The 21,087-nt window shown below is 40.3% G+C and overlaps 1 protein-coding gene across 1 annotated transcript in view; it reads left to right on the forward strand.

Moving 5' to 3' along the window:
- The window catches only part of JAM3 (junctional adhesion molecule 3), a 195,024-nt gene that overhangs the window by 153,260 nt on the left and 20,677 nt on the right, over nucleotides 1-21,087 (forward strand). Inside the window, exon 4 of the mRNA XM_053691509.1 lies at nucleotides 16,598-16,750. Coding sequence (XP_053547484.1) covers nucleotides 16,598-16,750 — 153 coding nt within the window. The remainder of the gene's footprint in view (nucleotides 1-16,597; nucleotides 16,751-21,087) is intronic.

The raw sequence follows: 21,087 nt of genomic DNA on the forward strand, positions 1-21,087 counted from the left end.
TGGGTGACGGTTCTGATCCAAACAGATTGGATTCAGATATTTCAAATTTTAAATTTAAGCTGGAAAACCTCCGTGTATTACTAGGGGAGGTGTTAGCGGCTCTGAATGATTGTAACACAGTTGCAATACCAGAGAAAATGTGTAGGTTGGATAAATATTTTGCGGTACCGGCGAGTACTGATGTTTTTCCTATACCTAAGAGACTTACTGAAATTGTTACTAAGGAGTGGGATAGGCCCGGTGTGCCGTTCTCACCTCCTCCGATATTTAGAAAAATGTTTCCAATAGACGCCACCACACGGGACTTATGGCAAACGGTCCCTAAGGTGGAGGGAGCAGTTTCTACTTTAGCTAAGCGTACCACTATCCCGGTGGAGGATAGCTGTGCCTTTTCAGATCCAATGGATAAAAAGTTAGAGGGTTACCTTAAGAAAATGTTTGTTCAACAAGGTTTTATATTGCAACCTCTTGCATGTATTGCGCCTGTCACGGCTGCAGCAGCATTTTGGTTTGAGTCTCTGGAAGAGACACTTGAATCATCTACACTAGATGAGATTACACTCAAACTTAGAACCCTTAAGTTAGCTAACTCATTTATTTCAGATGCCGTAGTACATTTAACTAAACTTACGGCTAAGAATTCCAGATTTGCCATTCAGGCACGCAGAGCGCTGTGGCTAAAATCCTGGTCAGCTGATGTTACTTCTAAATCTAAATTGCTTAATATACCTTTCAAAGGGCAGACCTTATTCGGGCCCGGTTTGAAGGAGATTATCGCTGACATTACAGGAGGTAAAGGTCACGCCCTGCCTCAGGACAAAGCCAAACCTAGGGCTAGACAGTCTAATTTTCGTTCCTTTCGTAATTTTAAAACAGGAACAGCATCAACTTCCTCTGCCCCAAAACAGGAAGGAGCTGTTGCTCGCTACAGACAAGGCTGGAAGCCTAACCAGTCCTGGAACAAGGGCAAGCAGGCCAGGAAACCTGCTGCTGCCCCTAAGACAGCATGAATTGAGCGCCCCCGATCCGGGACCGGATCTAGTAGGGGGCAGACTTTCTCTCTTCGCCCAGGCTTGGGCAAGAGATGTTCAGGATCCCTGGGCGTTAGAGATAATATCCCAGGGATACCTCCTGGACTTCAAATCCTCTCCCCCAAGAGGGAGATTTCATCTGTCAAGGTTGTCAACAAACCAAATAAAGAAAGAAGCGTTCCTACGCTGCGTACAAGATCTTTTATTAATGGGAGTGATCCATCCAGTTCCGCGGTCGGAACAAGGACAAGGGTTTTACTCAAATCTGTTTGTAGTTCCCAAAAAAGAGGGAACTTTCAGGCCAATCTTGGATTTAAAGATCCTAAACAAATTCCTAAGAGTTCCATCGTTAAAAATGGAAACGATTCGAACAATTTTGCACATGATCCAAGAGGGTCAGTACATGACCACAGTGGATTTAAAGGATGCTTACCTTCACATACCGATTCACAGAAATCATTACCGGTATCTAAGGTTTGCCTTTCTAGACAAGCATTACCAGTTTGTAGCTCTTCCATTCGGATTGGCTACAGCTCCAAGAATCTTCACAAAGGTTCTGGGTACTCTTCTGGCGGTACTAAGACCGCAAGGAATTTCGGTAGCTCCGTACCTAGACGACATTCTGATACAAGCTTCAAGCTTTCAAACTGCCAAGTCTCATACAGAGTTAGTACTGGCATTTCTAAGGTTGCATGTATGGAAGGTGAATGAAAAGAAGAGTTCTCTCTTTCCACGCACAAGAGTTCCCTTCTTGGGGACTCAGGTAAATTTTCATTTCTACAGAATCTATCAGACAGAAGACAGGTTAACAAAGCTTCAAAATGCATGCCGGGTCCTTCATTCCATTCAACACCCGTCAGTAGCTCAATGCATGGAGGTGATCGGCTTAATGGTAGCGGCAATGGACGTAGTACCGTTTGCACGCCTACATCTCAGACCGCTGCAATTGTGCATGCTAAGTCAGTGGAATGGGGATTACTCAGATTTGTCCCCCACTCTGAATCTGAATCAAGAGACCAGAAATTCTCTTCTATGGTGGCTTTATCGGCCACACCTGTCCAGGGGGATGCCATTCAGCAGACCAGACTGGACAATTGTAACAACAGACGCCAGCCTACTAGGTTGGGGCGCTGTCTGGAATTCTCTGAAGGCTCAGGGACTATGGAATCAGGAGGAGAGTCTCCTTCCAATAAACATTCTGGAATTGAGAGCAGTTCTCAATGCCCTTCTGGCTTGGCCCCAGTTAACAACTCGGGGGTTCATCAGGTTTCAGTCGGACAACATCACGACTGTAGCTTACATCAACCATCAGGGAGGGACAAGAAGCTCCCTAGCAATGATGGAAGTTTCAAAGATAATTCGCTGGGCAGAGTCTCACTCTTGCCACCTGTCTGCAATCCACATCCCGGGAGTGGAGAACTGGGAGGCGGATTTCTTAAGTCGTCAGACTTTTCATCCGGGGGAGTGGGAACTTCATCCGGAGGTCTTTGCCCAGATACTTCGACGTTGGGGCAAACCAGAGATAGATCTCATGGCGTCTCGTCAGAACGCCAAGCTTCCTCGCTACGGGTCCAGATCCAGGGATCCGGGAGCGGTTCTGATAGATGCTTTGACAGCACCTTGGACCTTCAGGATGGCTTATGCGTTTCCACCCTTCCCGATGCTTCCTCGATTGATTGCCAGAATCAAACAGGAGAGAGCATCAGTGATTCTAATAGCACCTGCATGGCCACGCAGGACTTGGTATGCAGATCTAGTGGACATGTCATCCTGTCCGCCTTGGTCTCTACCTCTGAAACAGGACCTTCTGATCCAGGGTCCATTCAAACATCAAAATCTAACTTCTCTGAAGCTGACTGCTTGGAAATTGAACGCTTGATTTTATCAAAACGTGGTTTTTCTGAGCCAGTTATTGATACCTTAATACAGGCTAGGAAGCCTGTTACCAGAAGGATTTACCATAAAATATGGCGTAAATACTTATATTGGTGCGAATCCAAGAGTTACTCATGGAGTAAGGTTAGGATTCCAAGGATATTGTCTTTTCTACAAGAAGGTTTAGAAAAGGGGTTATCCGCTAGTTCTTTAAAGGGACAGATTTCAGCTCTGTCCATTCTTTTACACAAACGTCTGTCAGAAGTTCCGGACGTTCAAGCTTTTTGTCAGGCTTTAGCTAGGATCAAGCCTGTGTTTAAAACTGTTGCTCCGCCATGGAGTTTGAACTTAGTTCGTAATGTTTTACAGGGTGTTCCGTTTGAACCCCTTCATTCCATTGATATCAAGTTGTTATCTTGGAAAGTTCTATTTTTAATGGCTATTTCCTCGGCTCGAAGAGTTTCCGAGTTATCTGCCTTACATTGTGATTCTCCTTATCTGATTTTTCATTCAGACAAGGTAGTTCTGCGTACTAAACCTGGGTTCCTACCTAAGGTGGTCACTAACAGGAATATCAATCAAGAGATTGTTGTTCCATCCTTGTGTCCTAATCCTTCCTCGAAGAAGGAACGTCTGCTACACAATCTAGATGTATTCCGTGCCCTGAAATTTTATCTACAGGCAACTAAGGATTTTCGTCAAACGTCTTCCCTGTTTGTCGTTTATTCTGGTCAGAGGAGAGGTCAAAAAGCTTCGGCTACCTCTCTCTCTTTTTGGCTTCGTAGCATAATACGATTAGCCTATGAGACTGCGGGACAGCAGCCTCCTGAGAGAATTACAGCTCATTTTACTAGAGCTGTGGCTTCCACTTGGGCCTTTAAGAATGAGGCTTCTGTTGAACAGATTTGCAAGGCTGCAACTTGGTCTTCTCTTCATACTTTTTCCAAATTTTACAAATTTGACACTTTTGCTTCTTCGGAGGCTGTTTTTGGGAGAAAGGTTCTTCAGGCAGTGGTTCCCTCCGTATAAAGAGCCTGCCCGTCCCTCCCGTCATCCGTGTACTTTTGCTTTGGTATTGGTATCCCAGAAGTAATGATGACCCGTGGACTAACCACACTTAACAGGAGAAAACAAAATTTATGCTTACCTGATAAATTCATTTCTCCTGTAGTGTGGTCAGTCCACGGCCCGCCCTGTTTTTTATGGCAGGCTTAAAAATTTTTTGGATTATACTCCAGTCACCACTACACCCTTGGGCTTCTCCTTTCTCGTTGGTCCTTTGGTCGAATGACTGGAGGTGACGTAGAGGGGAGGAGCTATATAGCAGCTCTGCTGGGTGAATCCTCTTGCACTTCCTGTAGGGGAGGAGATAATATCCCAGAAGTAATGATGACCCGTGGACTGACCACACTACAGGAGAAATGAATTTATCAGGTAAGCATACATTTTGTTTTTTCTTTCCCGTGTCCCAGTAAATCCAGTAAAAGCTCAAGCATTTCTGAAATGTGTTTCAGATCTAGAGTTGACTGGAGTAATTATGCCAGTTCCAGTTCCGGAACAGGGGATGGGGTTTTATTCAAATCTCTTCATTGTACCAAAGAAGGAGAATTCCTTCAGACCAGTTCTGGATCTAAAAATATTGAATCGTTATGTAAGGATACCAACGTTCAAGATGGTAACTGTAAGGACTATCTTGCCTTTTGTTCAGCAAGGGAATTATATGTCCACAATAGATTTACAGGATGCATATCTGCATATTCCGATTCATCCAGATCATTATCAGTTCCTGAGATTCTCTTTTCTGGACAAGCATTACCAGTTTGTGGCTCTGCCGTTTGGCCTAGCTACAGCTCCAAGAATTTTTACAAAGGTTCTCGGTGCCCTTCTGTCTGTAATCAGAGAACAGGGTATTGTGGTATTTCCTTATTTGGACGATATCTTGGTACTTGCTCAGTCTTTACATTTAGCAGAATCTCATACGAATCGACTTGTGTTGTTTCTTCAAGATCATGGTTGGAGGATCAATTTACCAAAAAGTTCTTTGATTCCTCAGACAAGGGTAACCTTTCTGGGTTTCCAGATGGATTCAGTGTCCATGACTCTGTCTTTAACAGACAAGAGACGTCTAAAATTGATTGCAGCTTGTCGAAACCTTCAGTCACAATCATTCCCTTCGGTAGCCTTATGCATGGAAATTCTAGGTCTTATGACTGCTGCATCGGACGCGATCCCCTTTGCTCGTTTTCACATGCGACCTCTTCAGCTCTGTATGCTGAAGCAATGGTGCAAGGATTACACGAAGATATCTCAAACAATATCTTTAAAACTGATTGTTCGACACTCTCTAACATGGTGGACAGATCACCATCGTTTAATTCAGAGGGCTTCTTTTGTGCTTCCGACCTGGACTGTAATTTCAACAGATGCAAGTCTCACAGGTTGGGGAGCTGTGTGGGGATCTCTGACGGCACAAGGAGTTTGGGAATCTCAGGAGGTGAGATTACCGATCAATATTTTGGAACTCCGTGCAATTTTCAGAGCTCTTCAGTTTTGGCCTCTTCTGAAGAGAGAATCGTTCATTTGTTTTCAGACGGACAATGTCACAACTGTGGCATACATCAATCATCAAGGAGGGACTCACAGTCCTCTGGCTATGAAAGAAGTATCTCGAATTTTGGTTTGGGCGGAATCCAGCTCCTGTCTAATCTCTGCGGTTCATATCCCAGGTATAGACAATTGGGAAGCGGATTATCTCAGTCGCCAAACGTTACATCCGGGCGAATGGTCTCTTCACCCAGAGGTATTTCTTCAGATTGTTCAAATGTGGGAACTTCCAGAAATAGATCTGATGGCGTCTCATCTAAACAAGAAACTTCCCAGGTATCTGTCCAGATCTCGGGATCCTCAGGCGGAGGCAGTGGATGCATTATCACTTCCTTGGAAGTATCATCCTGCCTATATCTATCCGCCTCTAGTTCTTCTTCCAAGAGTAATCTCCAAGATTCTGAAGGAATGCTAGTTTGTTCTGCTGGTAGCTCCGGCATGGCCTCACAGGTTTTGGTATGCGGATCTTGTCCGGATGGCCTCTTGCCAACCGTGGACTCTTCCGTTAAGACCAGACCTTCTGTCACAAGGTCCTTTTTTCCATCAGTATCTGAAATCCTTAAATTTAAAGGTATGGAGATTGAACGCTTGATTCTTGGTCAAAGAGGTTTCTCTGACTCTGATTAATACTATGTTACAGGCTCGTAAATCTGTATCTCGAGAGATATATTATAGAGTCTGGAAGACTTATATTTCTTGGAGTCTTTCTCATCATTTTTCTTGGCATTCTTTTAGAATACCGAGAATTTTACAGTTTCTTCAGGATGGTTTAGATAAGGGTTTGTCCGCAAGTTCTTTGAAAGGACAAATCTCTGCTCTTTCTGTTCTTTTTCACAGAAAGATTGCTATTCTTCCTGATATTCATTGTTTTGTACAAGCTTTGGTTCGTATAAAACCTGTCATTAAGTCAATTTCTCCTCCTTGGAGTTTGAATTTGGTTCTGGGAGCTCTTCAAGCTCCTCCCTTTGAACCTATGCATTCATTGGACATTAAATTACTTTCTTGGAAAGTTTTGTTCCTTTTGGCCATCTCTTCTGCCAGAAGAGTTTCTGAATTATCTGCTCTTTCTTGTGAGTCTCCTTTTCTGATTTTTCATCAGGATAAGGCGGTGTTGCGAACTTCTTTTGAATTTTTACCTAAAGTTGTGAATTCCAACAACATTAGTAGAGAAATTGTGGTTCCTTCATTATGTCCTAATCCTAAGAATTCTAAGGAGAAATCGTTGCATTCTTTGGATGATGTTAGAGCTTTGAAATATTATGTTGAAGCTACGAAATCTTTCCGTAAGACTTCTAGTCTATTTGTTATCTTTTCCGGTTCTAGAAAAGGCCAGAAAGCTTCTGCCATTTCTTTGGCATCTTGGTTGAAATCTTTAATTCATCTTGCCTATGTTGAGTCGGGTAAAACTCCGCCTCAGAGAATTACAGCTCATTCTACTAGGTCAGTTTCTACTTCCTGGGCGTTTAGGAATGAAGCTTCGGTTGACCAGATTTGCAAAGCAGCAACTTGGTCCTCTTTGCATACTTTTACTAAATTCTACCATTTTGATGTATTTTCTTCTTCTGAAGCAGTTTTTGGTAGAAAAGTACTTCAGGCAGCGGTTTCAGTTTGAATCTTCTGCTTATGTTTTTCGTTAAACTTTATTTTGGGTGTGGATTATTTTCAGCAGGAATTGGCTGTCTTTATTTTATCCCTCCCTCTCTAGTGACTCTTGTGTGGAAAGATCCACATCTTGGGTAGTCATTATCCCATACGTCACTAGCTCATGGACTCTTGCTAATTACATGAAAGAAAACATAATTTATGTAAGAACTTACCTGATAAATTCATTTCTTTCATATTAGCAAGAGTCCATGAGGCCCGCCCTTTTTTTGTGGTGGTTATGATTTTGTATAAAGCACAATTTATTCCAATTCCTTATTTTATATGCTTTCGCACTTTTTTATCACCCCACTTCTTGGCTATTCGTTAAACTGAATTGTGGGTGTGGTGAGGGGTGTATTTATAGGCATTTTGAGGTTTGGGAAACTTTGCCCCTCCTGGTAGGAATGTATATCCCATATGTCACTAGCTCATGGACTCTTGCTAATATGAAAGAAATGAATTTATCAGGTAAGTTCTTACATAAATTATGTTTTTAGTAAAACTACAGTCACCACTGCACCCTATAGTTTCTCCTTTTTCTCCTAACCGTCGGTCGAATGACTGGGGGGCGGAGCCTGAGGGGAGCTATATGGACAGCTCTGCTGTGTGCTCTCTTTGCCACTTCCTGTAGGGATTGAGAATATCCCACAAGTAAGGATGAATCCGTGGACTGGATACACCGTAAGAGAAAGTAATTGATCAGGTAAGCATAAATTCTGTTTTTCCTGCTAGCAAGGATTGTGGTCTAGCTGTGTCCATGTGAATCTCTTTAGTAAGAGTAATGGTGGCTATTAGCAGTTAGTAGATGGCAAGGTGGTCTTTGCTTAACTTTTAACATTATTGCTACCCCTATTATAGAAAGCCAGGGTTGGTTACTCTGTTCTTTCCTTTCTACAGGTCCCTGGAAAGGATCCACAGGCAGGTGCTTTCCCTTCTAGGTTAGAAGGTACCAACACTATAGGGGTTAATCCCTTGTGGAAAGCATTTGAATACTGCTAAAGGATTCTTGCAAGTATTCCTTAGAGGGCTCTGCTTATGTGAGGGTGTTTGTTAAAGAGGTATTCTTTATTTAAATGGGGCTCAGAGATGGGAGAGTGTATGGAGAGACTTGCAAGTGTTGTGTTTTTTTTTTCACACTGTTTTAGTTCTGTCAGTGGCACAGTTTTTCTTAGTGCGGTCACGTGACCACTCCTCCGCACTTCCGGGTTTCGGCTTCTCTGATCAGATAGAAGTTTTGCAGAGGTTGCAGCTCCCCAAGTGGATTTGGGCTGCTCAGGTGATAAGGTGTGATCTTTGCTCCAAGGTGTGTCTGGTTTTCAAGTGCTAGTGGGATAGCAACTTCTGGAGGGGTAAGACCTGAGCTGAGGGTTTAGGTGCTTATTTATTAGGTATGGTTTTTTTTTTTCTGCTGCATATAAATAAACCTAAATTGACTGACTATATTGGGAAAGAATTCCTTATTAATTGCAGGAGGAACCGAAACCCAATTATGGACATTAATGCTGAAACTGATTCTTTTGAAAAATGTTTATTGTGCTTGGAGGCTAAGATAATTCCTCCTGTGCAGTTTTGCTCTTCATGTCAAAATAAAGCTTTAATGTTGAAAGATAAGATGTCTCTCAGGATGGTGTTGTCCTAGCAATGCCTCAGCCTTCCCCTCAAACGTCCCAGGCTTCACATGCATTGCCCTGCAGTTCCTCTCAACAACTTCCTGGGGGGGGAGGGGGTTTATTTACCTGGAGATTTCACTTCGCAGATTATTTCTGCGGTTTCCGCAGCTTTATCAGCTTTTCCAAATGTTACTGGTAAGTGTAAGAGGAAATCTTAACATATTGATGTTAGTAAGGCTGACTCCGCTAAGGCTGCGTTAGTTTGTCTCAGTTATCTGATGAGGATGATTCTTCAGTGGCTTCTGAGGGAGAATTGTCAGATTCTGATACTGTAGTGACCAATTCTGCAGATTCAGTGGAGATTTAATTTTAGATTTGTTACAACAGCTCTGTGTACTTTTTAAAGGAGGTTCTTACTACTTTGGATTCTCCGCGACAGAGGAGTCGGATTCTTCCAAAGAGGTCTAGTTAACTTAATAGGGTATATGATGTACCCTAACCATGGAAGTGTTTGCAGTTCCAGATCGTATGGCAGATATCCTAACTCAGGAATGGGATAAACCAGGGATTCCTTTTTCCCGTCCCCTGTTTTTAAAAAGATGTTTCCTGTTGCTGATACTATTGGTGACTCGTGGGGCATGGTGCCCAAGGTAGAGGGAGCTATCTCTACTCTTATTAAGAGAACTACTATTCCTATTGAAGATAGTTGTTCTGTCTAGGATCCCATGGATAAGAAGCTTGAGGCTTTTTTGAAGAAAATGTACATTCATCAGGGATTACAGTGGCAGTCTGTTGCTAGCAACAGTTGCGGGGACAGCATCTTATTGGTGCGTTGACTTATCTAATCTTATCTTAGAAGAGACTACTATAGAGGAGATCCAAGACATGATCAAGGCTCTAAAGCTAGCCAATACCTTTATTTGTGATGCCAACATGCAAGTTCTTAGGCTAGGAGCTAAGATTTCTTGTTTCACTGTTTTAGCTCGCAGAGCTCTGTGGTTAAAGTCTTGGTCTGCAGATGTCACATTCAAGTCCAAGCTTTTATCTTTGCCTTATATGAGTAAAACCCTGTTTGGTTCAGGTCAAGCTGAAATAATTTCCGATATTACAGGTGGAAAGTGATCTTTCCTACCTCGGGATAAGAAGAATAGGCCTATGGGTCGCCAGAATTCCAATTTGTGTTCCTTTCGTAACTTTTAAGGGGCAAAAGTCCTCCTCCTCTTCCAAGTTGGAAAAATCCAAGTCGTCTTGGAGGTCCAGTCATCCTTGGAATAAAGGAAAGCAAGCAAAGAAGCCTTCCTCTGATTCTAAATCAGCATGAAGGGACCGCCCCTGATCCTGTATTGGATCAAGTGAGGGACATGCTCTCTTTTTTCCGACAGGCTTGGATACGCAATGTCCCAGATCCTTGGGCTGTGGACATAGTGTCCCACGGTTACAGAATAGGTTTCAAATCTTGTCCTCCCAGGGGCAGATTCCACCTGTCAAGGTTATCTGCGGACCAGATAAAGAAAGAGGCCTTCTTAAACTGTGTAAAGGACCTATCTTCATTGGGAGTGATTGTTCCAGTTCCTCTAGAAGAACAGGGTAGGATTCTTTTCAAATCTATTTGTAGTTCCCAAAAAGGAGGGCACTTTCCGGCCCATAATGGACCTAAAGTGTCTCAACCAATTCGTCAGGGTTCCGTCCTTTAAAATGGAGACCATCCGTTCCATTCTTCCTTTTGTACAAGAGGGTCAGTTCATGACGACCATAGATCTGGACGTGTATCTTCATGTTCCCATTCACAGGGATCATTACCAGTATCTGAGGTTTGCCTTTCTAAACAAACATTTCCAGTTTGTTGCTCTTCCTTTTGGCCTTCCTACAGCTCCCAGAATATTCACAAAGGTTCTGGGGGCTCTTCTGGCAGTAGTCAGGTCTCAGGGCATTGCTGTGGCGCCTTATCTGGACAACTTCTTAGTTCAAGGATGTTGTTGTCTATTCTACGTTCCCACGGGTGGAAAATGAATCAGGGAAAGAGTTTCCTTGTACCAGATACAAGGGTGTATTTCTTGGATGCAATTAAAGATTCCCTGTCTATGAATATTTTTCTGACAGATGTCAAAAAATCCAAACTTTATGCTTCTTGCCTTTCTCTCCAGTCTGCTATTATTCCATCAGTGACTCAATGCATGGAGGTGGTTGGTCAAATGGTTGCCTCAATGGACATCATTCCTTTTGCTCAGTTCCATATGAGACCTCTGCAGCTATGCATGCTCAATCAGTGGAACGGGGACCACTCAGATCTCTTGCAGAGGATAAATCTGGACTCCCCAACAAGAGTCTCTCTCTTGTGGTGGCTTTCTCGGGGCACATGTTTCCTGAGGCCTTCCTTGATGACTGTGACCACGGACACCAGCGAGTTGGGCTGGAGAGCAGTTTGGTGTTCCTTAAAAGGACAGGGCCTGTGGACTCCGGAGGAGTCGTCTCTTCCAATAAACAGTATTGAATGCTTTTGATAGCTTGGCCTCATCTAGCTTTGGCCTGGTTTATCAGATTCCAGTCAGACATCACCACCTTGGTGGCTTACATCATTCACCAGGAAGGAGCTCCTTAGCAATGGCGGAGGTGTCTCACATTCTCCAGTGGGCGGAGTCTCACGATTGCCATCTCTCTGCCATCTACATCCCAGGAGTGGACAACTGGGGGGTGGATTTTCTGAGCAGACAGACTTTTCATACCGGGGAGTGGGCTCTCCACCCAGAGGTTTTCAAAATGATAACTCTCAGGTGGTGGGTCCCGGAGTTGGATCTGATGGCATCTTGGCACTCTCCTTCCACAAGTATTTGCTCGTATCAAGCAGGAGAAAGCACCTGTGTTTCTAATAGCCCCTTCATGGCCTTGCAGGATCTGGTTCGAGGATCTGGTGGTGATGTCTTTTTCACCTTGGAGGAAGGACCTTCTGCTTCAGGGTCCCTTCCTTTATCCAAATCTGGATTCTCTGAAGCTGACTGCTTGTTGATCGAATGTCTAGTTTTGGCTAGACGTGGCTTCTCTGAGAAAGTCATAGATACTATACTTTATGCTAGTAAACCGGTTACTCACAGGATTTACCATAGGGTATGGTGTAAATACCTTAATTGGTGTGATTCTAAGGGTTTTCCTTGGGACAAAGAAGGAGGGCTTTGACAAAGGTTCGTCAGTTAGTACTCTGAAGGGTCAGATTTCTGCTCTATTCTTTTGCATAAACGTCTGGCAGTTCTGCCAGATGTTCAATCTTTTGTTCAGGCCTTGGTCTGAATCAGGCCTGTGTTTAAATCTGTTGCTCCTCCTTGGAGCCTTAACCTTGGTCTTAAAGTTTTGCAGCTGGCTCCGTTTGAGCCAATGCATTCTGTTGACATTAAATTGCTTTCTTGGAAGGTTTTGTATCTAATTGCTATTTCTTCTGCTCACAGAGTTTCCGAACTTTCGGCTTTGCAGTGTATTTCCCCTTACCTTATTTTTCATGCTAATAAGGTGGTCCTCCGTACTAAGCTGGAGTTTCTCCCTAAGGTAGTATCGGATCGCAATATTAATCAGGAAATTGTTGTTCCTTCTTTTTGTCCTTATCCTTCTTCCCAGAAGGAACGTCTTTTGCATAACTTGGATGTTGTGCGTGCTTTAAAATTTTGCATTCAAGCAACTAAAGAAATCTTCTGCCCTGTTTGTTGTTTTCTCTGGTAAGCGTAGGGGTCAGAAGGCCACTTCTACCACTCTCTCTCTCTGGTTGAGAAGTGTTATACGTTTAGCTTATGAGACAGCTGGACAGCAGCCTCCTGAGAGAATTACGGCTCATTCCACTAGAGCTGTCTCTTCTTCCTGGGCTTTCAAAAATGAAGCTTCGGTGGAGCAAATTTGTAAGGCGGCCACATGGTCCTCTATTCATACTTATTCCAAATTTGATACTTTTGCCTCGGCTGAGACTTCTTTTGGGAGAAAGGTTCTTCAAGCGGTTGTTCCTTCAGTTTAGGTCCGTCTGTCTGGTTCTCCCTCCCTTTCATTCTGTGTCCTCTAGCTTGGGTATTGGTTCCCACTAGTAATTTGAATGATTTGTGGACTATCTGTGCCATAGGAAAGAAAACATAATGTATTCTTACCTGATAAATGTATTTATTTCCAGGCACGGAGAGTCCACAACCCGCCCTTATTTACAATCAGGCGGTTTTTTTTTTTTTGTGTTTTTTTTTAAATTCTCAGGCACCTCTATACCTTTGTGTTATCATCTTTTTCCGTTCCCTTCGGCCGAATGACTGGGGGTTATGGGTAAGGGAAGTGATAACAGCTCTGCTGGGGTGCTCTTTGCTGCCTCCTGCTGGCCAGGAGTGAATATCCCACTAATTGGAATGATTCATAGACTCTCCATGCCTGGAAATAAATAAATTTATCAAGTAAGCATAAATTTTTGTTTTTGCACTTTTATGATAATTTAAAACGATTAATGTCCTAAATGTGCCCTATTGAATTTAAGCTTGGACGCTAAGCATGATGGGACTTGATGGGTACAGTGGCAGTTGATGATTATGCACAACTGATACCATATATTTCAAAGAAACCTGTTCTCTCTGTAGGTTCAACAAATGATCCCTCTGGTTTCTTTGTGTAATGTTATTAAAGGACAGTATGTGCATGAGCTATAATAAATGTGCCCCTAAATAAACAAATACAATAACCAGATCATATCCATTGTCACGTACAGTGATGGCTATGGCAGTATATAAGTTTTTTATATATATAATAGAATTTGTAATAACATTCTTGTGAATTGTTACAAACAAAACTTTTGAAAACGTAAGCAGCTTCTGGAACTGTATAAGAAGTATCATAATTTATCCCCCCCATTTTGTATTTACAAAAGACAAATATCTGAACAGCCAGAATAAACAAAGTGGCAAAAAAAGTTTGTGTCTATAAAGCAATGGGAGCTGCCATGTTGTAACTTAGGTTACCTTCTCTGCTGTGGCCAATTAGGGACAGTTATAAATAGGTCACTAGAATGTGTAGTCTGAAAAACCAAAGTGGCAAATCATCTTATTAAAGGGACATTAAACACTTAGAGATGGTAATATAAAATTATACATCGCATATATAAAAAGATATCTGCAATATACTTTTATTTCCTGTAATTCCATTCTGAAATTGTGAGCTTTTCAGTTCCTGTTAGAAATGGAAGTGCAGAACACTGTTATATTCCACACAACCATTGGCTGCACGCTCTAGTGACCTGTTTATAACTGTCTCTAATTGGCCACAGCAGATAAGGTAATCTAAGTTACAACATGGCCGCTTCCATTGTTTTAGAGACACTTAAACTTTTTTGTCAATATTTAAACAGCTAATGAAACATTTAAAAAATGCATCTACATGTTATTCTCAGACTAATCTTTTCTTTGAATGCATCATTCCCTTTAAGAATAATTTTCAGATTCTCACATTTAGTTTATTTTGTTAACGGAATTTTCTAGACTAAAAAAAACAAACAAAAACATAATCTTAATATAAATGTCAACTTCTAAAAATAGCCCAGAGGGACAAGAACGTTTTCTGTTGCTATGACGAGCTGGATGTATTATTTTTCTGATGCGAATGTTAAGCACTTAAAGGGACAGTAAAGTCAAAACTAAACTTTCATGATTCAGATAGGGCATGACATTTTAAACAACTTTCCAATTGACTTTTATCATTAAATTTGCTTTGTTCCCTTGGGGGTATTTTTGAAAAGCTAAACCTAGGTAGGCTCAAACTGATTTCTAAACCATTGAAAACTGCCTTTTAGCTCAGAGCATTTTGAAAGTTGTTCACAGTTAGACAGTACTAGTTCATGTGTGTCATATAGATAACATTGTGCTCACTCTCGTCAAGTTACTTAGGAGTTTGCACTGATTGGCTAAGCTGCATGTCTGTCAAAAGCACTGAGATGAGGGGGCAGTCTGCAGAGGCTTAGATACAAGGTAATCACAGAGATAAAAACATATATTATGCAAAACTGGGGAATGGGTAATAAAGGGATTATCTATCTTTTTAAACAATAAAAATACTGGTGTAGACTGTCCCTTTAAGCGCTGTAACTGAATGTTGGTATATGGGTTGTACAGAAGTAACACTTTAACGTCTTTATCTTATCACATTTGCTGTGACCTGTTATGGACAGATATTAATCAGCCCCTGCACTAATCAAACAATCGCTGTGTAAAATGTTGCAGGGTTAGGGTTCAAGATCCTGCAGGATTCTCTCTAGTGTCTCTGGGGGAGTTGAAAAGACACTGTTTTTATCTGTATATTAGTTTAATTATGTATAACAAATTTGTGGTGTATTTTCATAATTAACCTTTTTTGGGAAATTATTTTTAAGTCTTAATATCTCTTTAAAATGTTTAAAGGGACATTTCAGTGCTTTTTTTTATTAATTATTTAGTGTTAATATTGCTTTAAAACATGCAACTTCGTAATATAGTGTATTTTAAAATATTGTCTTTCTTAAGGTATTTCATTTTAAAAAAAACTTTTTTTCCATTGCCTTTTTTCCCCCCCCATTTAACTCGGCCAATGCTCTGGATCGTCTTGATATACGACCATGAAGCGCATTGTGAACGAGCGTCATTAGTGAGCATTGACTGTGCATGCGCAGTGCATTTGTGACATCATTACAAAACCGCACAACTCCGTTTCCCTTTGTAGTTTTCCAGCTTGCTGCTTCATATTGGGAACTGCGAGCGGCTTAATTTCTATATAGCGTTTTGGAAGTTCCCAAACAAGGATATCTATAAATTAATATATATATAGTTATGAATATTTTTATTTTTTAAAAAGGTATTAATGCAAACAATCACATGTTTAAATGCACATGCAGCACAAAAAAAAATACACGGCTGATGAAAATTCTGAAGATCTGAACCTGATCAACAAACACTCTCCAGAGCTCTATAGTAACCGGACACCAAGCCGCTAGTAAAATGGTAATTTCACAGTTATATACCTATATTGTATTATTCATACTTCAAATTATCCTTTCACTGGTGACTTGGTGTCCGGTTACCAGTCGATTACTATAGAGCTCTGGAGAGTGTTTGTTGTTCAGGTTCAGATCTTCAGAATTTTCATCAGCCGTGTATTTTTTTTCAAAATATTTTTTTGTGCTGCGTGTGCATTTAGACATGTGATTGTTTGCATTAATACCTTTTTTAATAAATAAAAATATTTAAAAAAAAGCCTTTTGATGAAGATCAGACACCTCCCTACCAAATTACTGGTAAACAATAGCAAATGAGGATGAGCTTGCGTGCACTCTGGCTATCAGTGACTAATTTACATACTAAAAATGATTGGACAATGTCAGCAGCCTATACAAGACTGAAAGCAAGTTTCTTTTCATGACGGGCATTTTTTAAACTTGTTGTGAGGACTTTCAAAAGGCATTTTGTGTGAGTGGAAACAATATATTAAGTATCACTAATTTATTTGAGATTATATATATATATATATATATATATATATATATATATATATATATATATATATATATATATATATATATATATAAACAATTGTGTGAGTTCTTTGCAATAAATAAATCAAATTTCTGAGCTGGAATATCCCTTTAAGTAAAAGACCTGCCCATTAGATGTTTTAATGCATGTCTGTTGTAAATGGTACATATCAGGTGTTGAATTTCAGTGACTGGACAGTTCATTCTTTTTCCTGCTAGTTACTCAGGCGCTGATGTATTTTAGATGCAGCTAAAACTATAAATAAACTTCTAGGTCATTATTTAGAGATTGTGCTGTTTTACAGTATGCTGTATAATTCTTTCCCTAGGTGACCTGGTAGATCGTGCTTACATCCAGTCCAAAAGCTCGCTGGTGATTAAGAATACAACACGAACCGATAATGCTCAGTACAGATGCGAGGTAGCTGCTCCAGATGACTTTAAAAAAATTGCAGAAATTAGTGTCAACCTAACCGTGAGAGGTACGTCGTACGCCATTCTCTGATCACCACATGTAAACATTTGTGCTAATAAAGATGTATACAGATTATAGAGCATTTCGCCATATTGTCCTCTTTCTGCACCTTGTCACCTTAACAATGAACATTCAATAAAATATACACATTGCACCAAAAAGGTACGCACCATGCATAGGGTTAACTGTAAGAAAACTGTTTTTTTTTTTTCTGAGATACCCTTTTGAAATGAACTAACAGGACAATAAAGTTTAATGAATTTAAAAGCTTCATAATCTGCATATGTGTGACTAAAGTGCATTTGAAATGTATTCCAGATCTCCCTGTTGCACTTAAAGGGACACTGAACCCAAATGTTTTATTTCGTGATTCAGATAGAGCCTGGAATTTTAAGCAACTTTCTATTTTACTCCTATTATCAAATTTTCTTTATTCTCTTGGTATCTTTATTTCAAATGCAAGAATGTAAGTTTAGATGCCAGCCCATTTTTGGTGAACAACCTGGGTTTTCCTTGCTGATTGGTGGATAAATTCATCCACCAATAAAAAAGTGCTGTCCAAAGGTCTGAACCAAAAAAAACCTTAGATGCCTTCTTTTTCAAATAAAGATACCAAGAGAACGATGAAAAATTGATAATAGGAGTAAATTAGAAAGTTGCTTAAAATTGCATACTCTATCTGAATCATGAAACAAAAATGTTGTGTTCTGTGTCCCTTTAACCTCCACCCGTCAACGCTAAAATTGTTATTGTTTAACAAGATAGATAACCCCTTTACTACCCATTCTCCAGCTTTGCACAACCATCATTATATTAATATACTTTATAACATTTAAATCTCTAAATTTCTGCCTGTTTCTAAGCCATTACAGACAGACTCTTATGACATGATTTTTTTTATTAGCTTTTCACAACAGGAGATTGCTAGTTCATGTGGGCCATATAGATAACATTGTGCGCACACCCTTGGATTGTGGTAGACACTGCACTAATTGGCTAAAATGCAAGTCAATAGATAATAAATAAATAACCATGTGATCAGGAGGCTGTCAGAAGAGGCTTAGATACAAGGTAAACACAGAGGTAAAAATGTATTTATTTCATGTAATTGGCAAGAGTCCATGAGCTAGTGACGTATGGGATATACAATCCTACCAAGAGGGGCAAAGTTTCCCAAACCTCAAAATGCCTATAAATACACCCCTCACCACACCCACAATTCAGTTTTACAAACTTTGCCTCCTATGGAGGTGGGCTAAGATTTCTACGTGTATATGCGCTTCTCAGCATTTTGAAGCCCGATTCCTCTGAGTACAGTGAATGTCAGAGGGTTGTGAAGGGAGTATCACCTATTGAATGCAATGGTTTTCCTCGCGGGAGATCTATTTCATAGGTTCTCTATTGGTCGTAGAGATTCATCTCCTACCTCCCTTATTCAGATCGACGATATACTCTCATATTCCATTACCTCTACTGATAACTGTTTCATTACTGGTTTGGCTATCTGCTATATGTGGATGGGTGTCTTTCGGTAAGTATTTTTTCATTACTTAAAACACTCTCAGCTATGGTTTGGCACTTTATGCATTAATATAAAGTTCTAAATATATGTATTGTACTTATATTTGCCATGAGTCAGGTTTATGTGTTTTTCCTTTTGCAGACTATCAGTTTCATATTTGGGAGAAATACATATTTAGGAAAATAATTTTCTTACCTAGGGTATAGTCTTTTTTTCAATTGACTGCTTTTTCATTAAATTTTGCGGGCAAAATTAGGCTTGCGTGGGCGCAAAATGCCAAAGTTTATTGCATCATTCTTGGCGCGAGAATTTTTTGGCACGAAGGTACGTCCGATGACGCAAATTTGTCATTTCCGGCGTCTTAGTTGACGGCGAGTTCCTTGCACAAGGTTGTGTCTTCAATGACACGAGTGTGTCATTTAGCGCCAAAAAAAAATTCAGTTTGCGTTGTGCGTCATACTTGGCGCCTCATTATTTTAAACCCCATTCCTATATGCCTCTTGCCTTTTTTCTATATCAGAGGGCTATGCTGTTTGCATTTTTTCCCCATTCCTGAAACTGCCATATAAGGAAATTGATAATTTTGCTTTATATGTTGTTTTTTCTCTTACATTTGCAAGATTTCTCAATCTGATCCTGTCTCAAAACCCATTGTTAGAACCCTGCTGCCTGATAACAGTTCTACCAAAGCTAAGTGCATTTGTTGTAAATTTGTGGAGATTATATCTCCAGCTGTGGTATGTAATATATGTCATGATAAGCTTTTACATGCAGAGAATGTGTCCATCAGTAATAGTACAATGCCTGTTATTCCTTCAACATCTAATGTACATGATATACCTGTGAATATAAAAGATTTTATTGCTGATGCGATTCAGAAGGCTTTGTCTGCCATCCCGCCTTCTAATAAACGTAAAAGGTCTTTTAAAACTTCTCATAAAGTTGATGAAATTTCAAATGACCAACAACATACTGAATTATCCTTTTCTGGTGAGGATCTATCTGATTCAGAATATCCTTCCTCAGATATTGACACTGACAAATCTACTTATTTATTTAAAATGGAGTATATTCGTTCCTTGTTAAGAGGAGTTGATTACATTGGATATTGAGGAAACTAGTCCTCTTGATATAGTTTATAAACCTCCTGTGGTTACTCCAGAGGTTTTTCCAGTTCCTGATGCTATTTCTGATATGATTTTGAAGGAATGGAATAGGCCTGGTACTTCTTTTATTCCTTCTTCAAGGTTTAAAAAATCGTATCCTTTGCACAGCAGTTAGATTGGAGTTTTGGGAAAAGATCCCCAAAGTTGATTGGGTTATTTCTACTCTTGCTAAACTTACTACTATTCCTATGGAAGATAGTACTTCTTTTAAAGATCCTTTAGATAGGAAACTTGAATCCTATCTAAGGAAATCTTCTTTATATTCTGGCCATCTTCTTCTCAGGCCTGCCATTTCTATGGCTGATGTTGCAGCTGCATCAACTTTTTGGTTGGAAAGTTTTGCGCAACAGAAAATGGATCCTGATTTGTCTAGCATTGTTCGCTTGCTTCAACATGCTAATCATTTTATCTGTGATGCCATTTTTGATATCATCAAAATTGATGTTAAATCTATGTCTTTAGCTATTTTAGCTAGAAGAGCTTTGTGGCTCAAATATTGGAATGCTGACATGGTATCTAAGTCTAGATTGCTATCTTTCTTTCCAAGGTAAATAAGTTATTTGGTTCTCAGATGGATTCGATTATTTCAACTGTCACTAGGGGGAAGGGAGTTTTTTTGCCTCAGGATAAGACCTAAGGGTAAATCTAAAGCTTCTAACCGTTTTCGTTCCTTTCGACAAAGTAAGGAACAGAAACCTAATCCTTCCCCCAAAGAATCTGGTTCCAATTGGAAACATTCAAGGGACAGTACACTGTAAAATTGTTTTTCCATTAATGTATTTTAAATGACTTGTTACACCAACTGCAGAGAAATTCCATTTTCATGCTTGTTTGTGTATATGAAGTAGCTGATTTTGTGCTTTGAAACCACAGCCTATTAAAATGGGTTGAACTTAAAGGTGATATCAGATCTCATTATGTTCTAAGTTTGTGTAAACAGACTTGCTTCCTTATCTTTTATTTGGCTGCAACACCAAAGCTCAATACATAGAGAGAACAATGGAAAATTATAATTTTATTACTTAACTACCCTGCCCCCCACTGAGAGTGTAATCTCTTCTGCTGGCTGAGTATACTTAGGCTATTCAATAACCTATACTCCAGTATTAATTTGTTCAGTGTAGGTGGCGATACCACAGGCTAAATCAGCTATTTCAAATGCTGAAATAGGAGTAAAGGAGCTACTTGTAACCAATGTAATACACTCTAGCAGGTTAAAAGGATCATTGGGAATAATTTAAAGGGGAGAAAATTTTTGGGTGAACTGTCCCTTTTCAAGTTGGAGTAAATCCAAGCCGTTTAAGAAACCAAAGCCAGCCCCTAAGTCTGCATGAAGGTGCGGCCCTCATTCCAGCTCAGATGGTAGGGGGCAGATTAAGATTCTTCCAAAACATTTGGGCAGATTCTGTCCAAAATCAATGGATTCAGAGTAATGTCTCTCAAGGGTACCGAATAAGTTTGAGTAAGACCTCCTGTGAGAAGATTTTTTCTCTTACGCATCCCAGCAAATCCAGTAAAGGCTCAGGCTTTTCTGAAGTGTGTTTCAGACCTGGAGCTTTCAGGGGTGATCATACCAGTTCCGTTTCAGGAACAGGGTCTGGGGTTTTATTCAAATCTATTCATTGTCCCAAAGAAAGAAAATTCATTCAGGCCAGT

This window comes from Bombina bombina, chromosome 8, assembly GCF_027579735.1.
Source record: "Bombina bombina isolate aBomBom1 chromosome 8, aBomBom1.pri, whole genome shotgun sequence".
Taxonomy (NCBI): domain Eukaryota; kingdom Metazoa; phylum Chordata; class Amphibia; order Anura; family Bombinatoridae; genus Bombina; species Bombina bombina.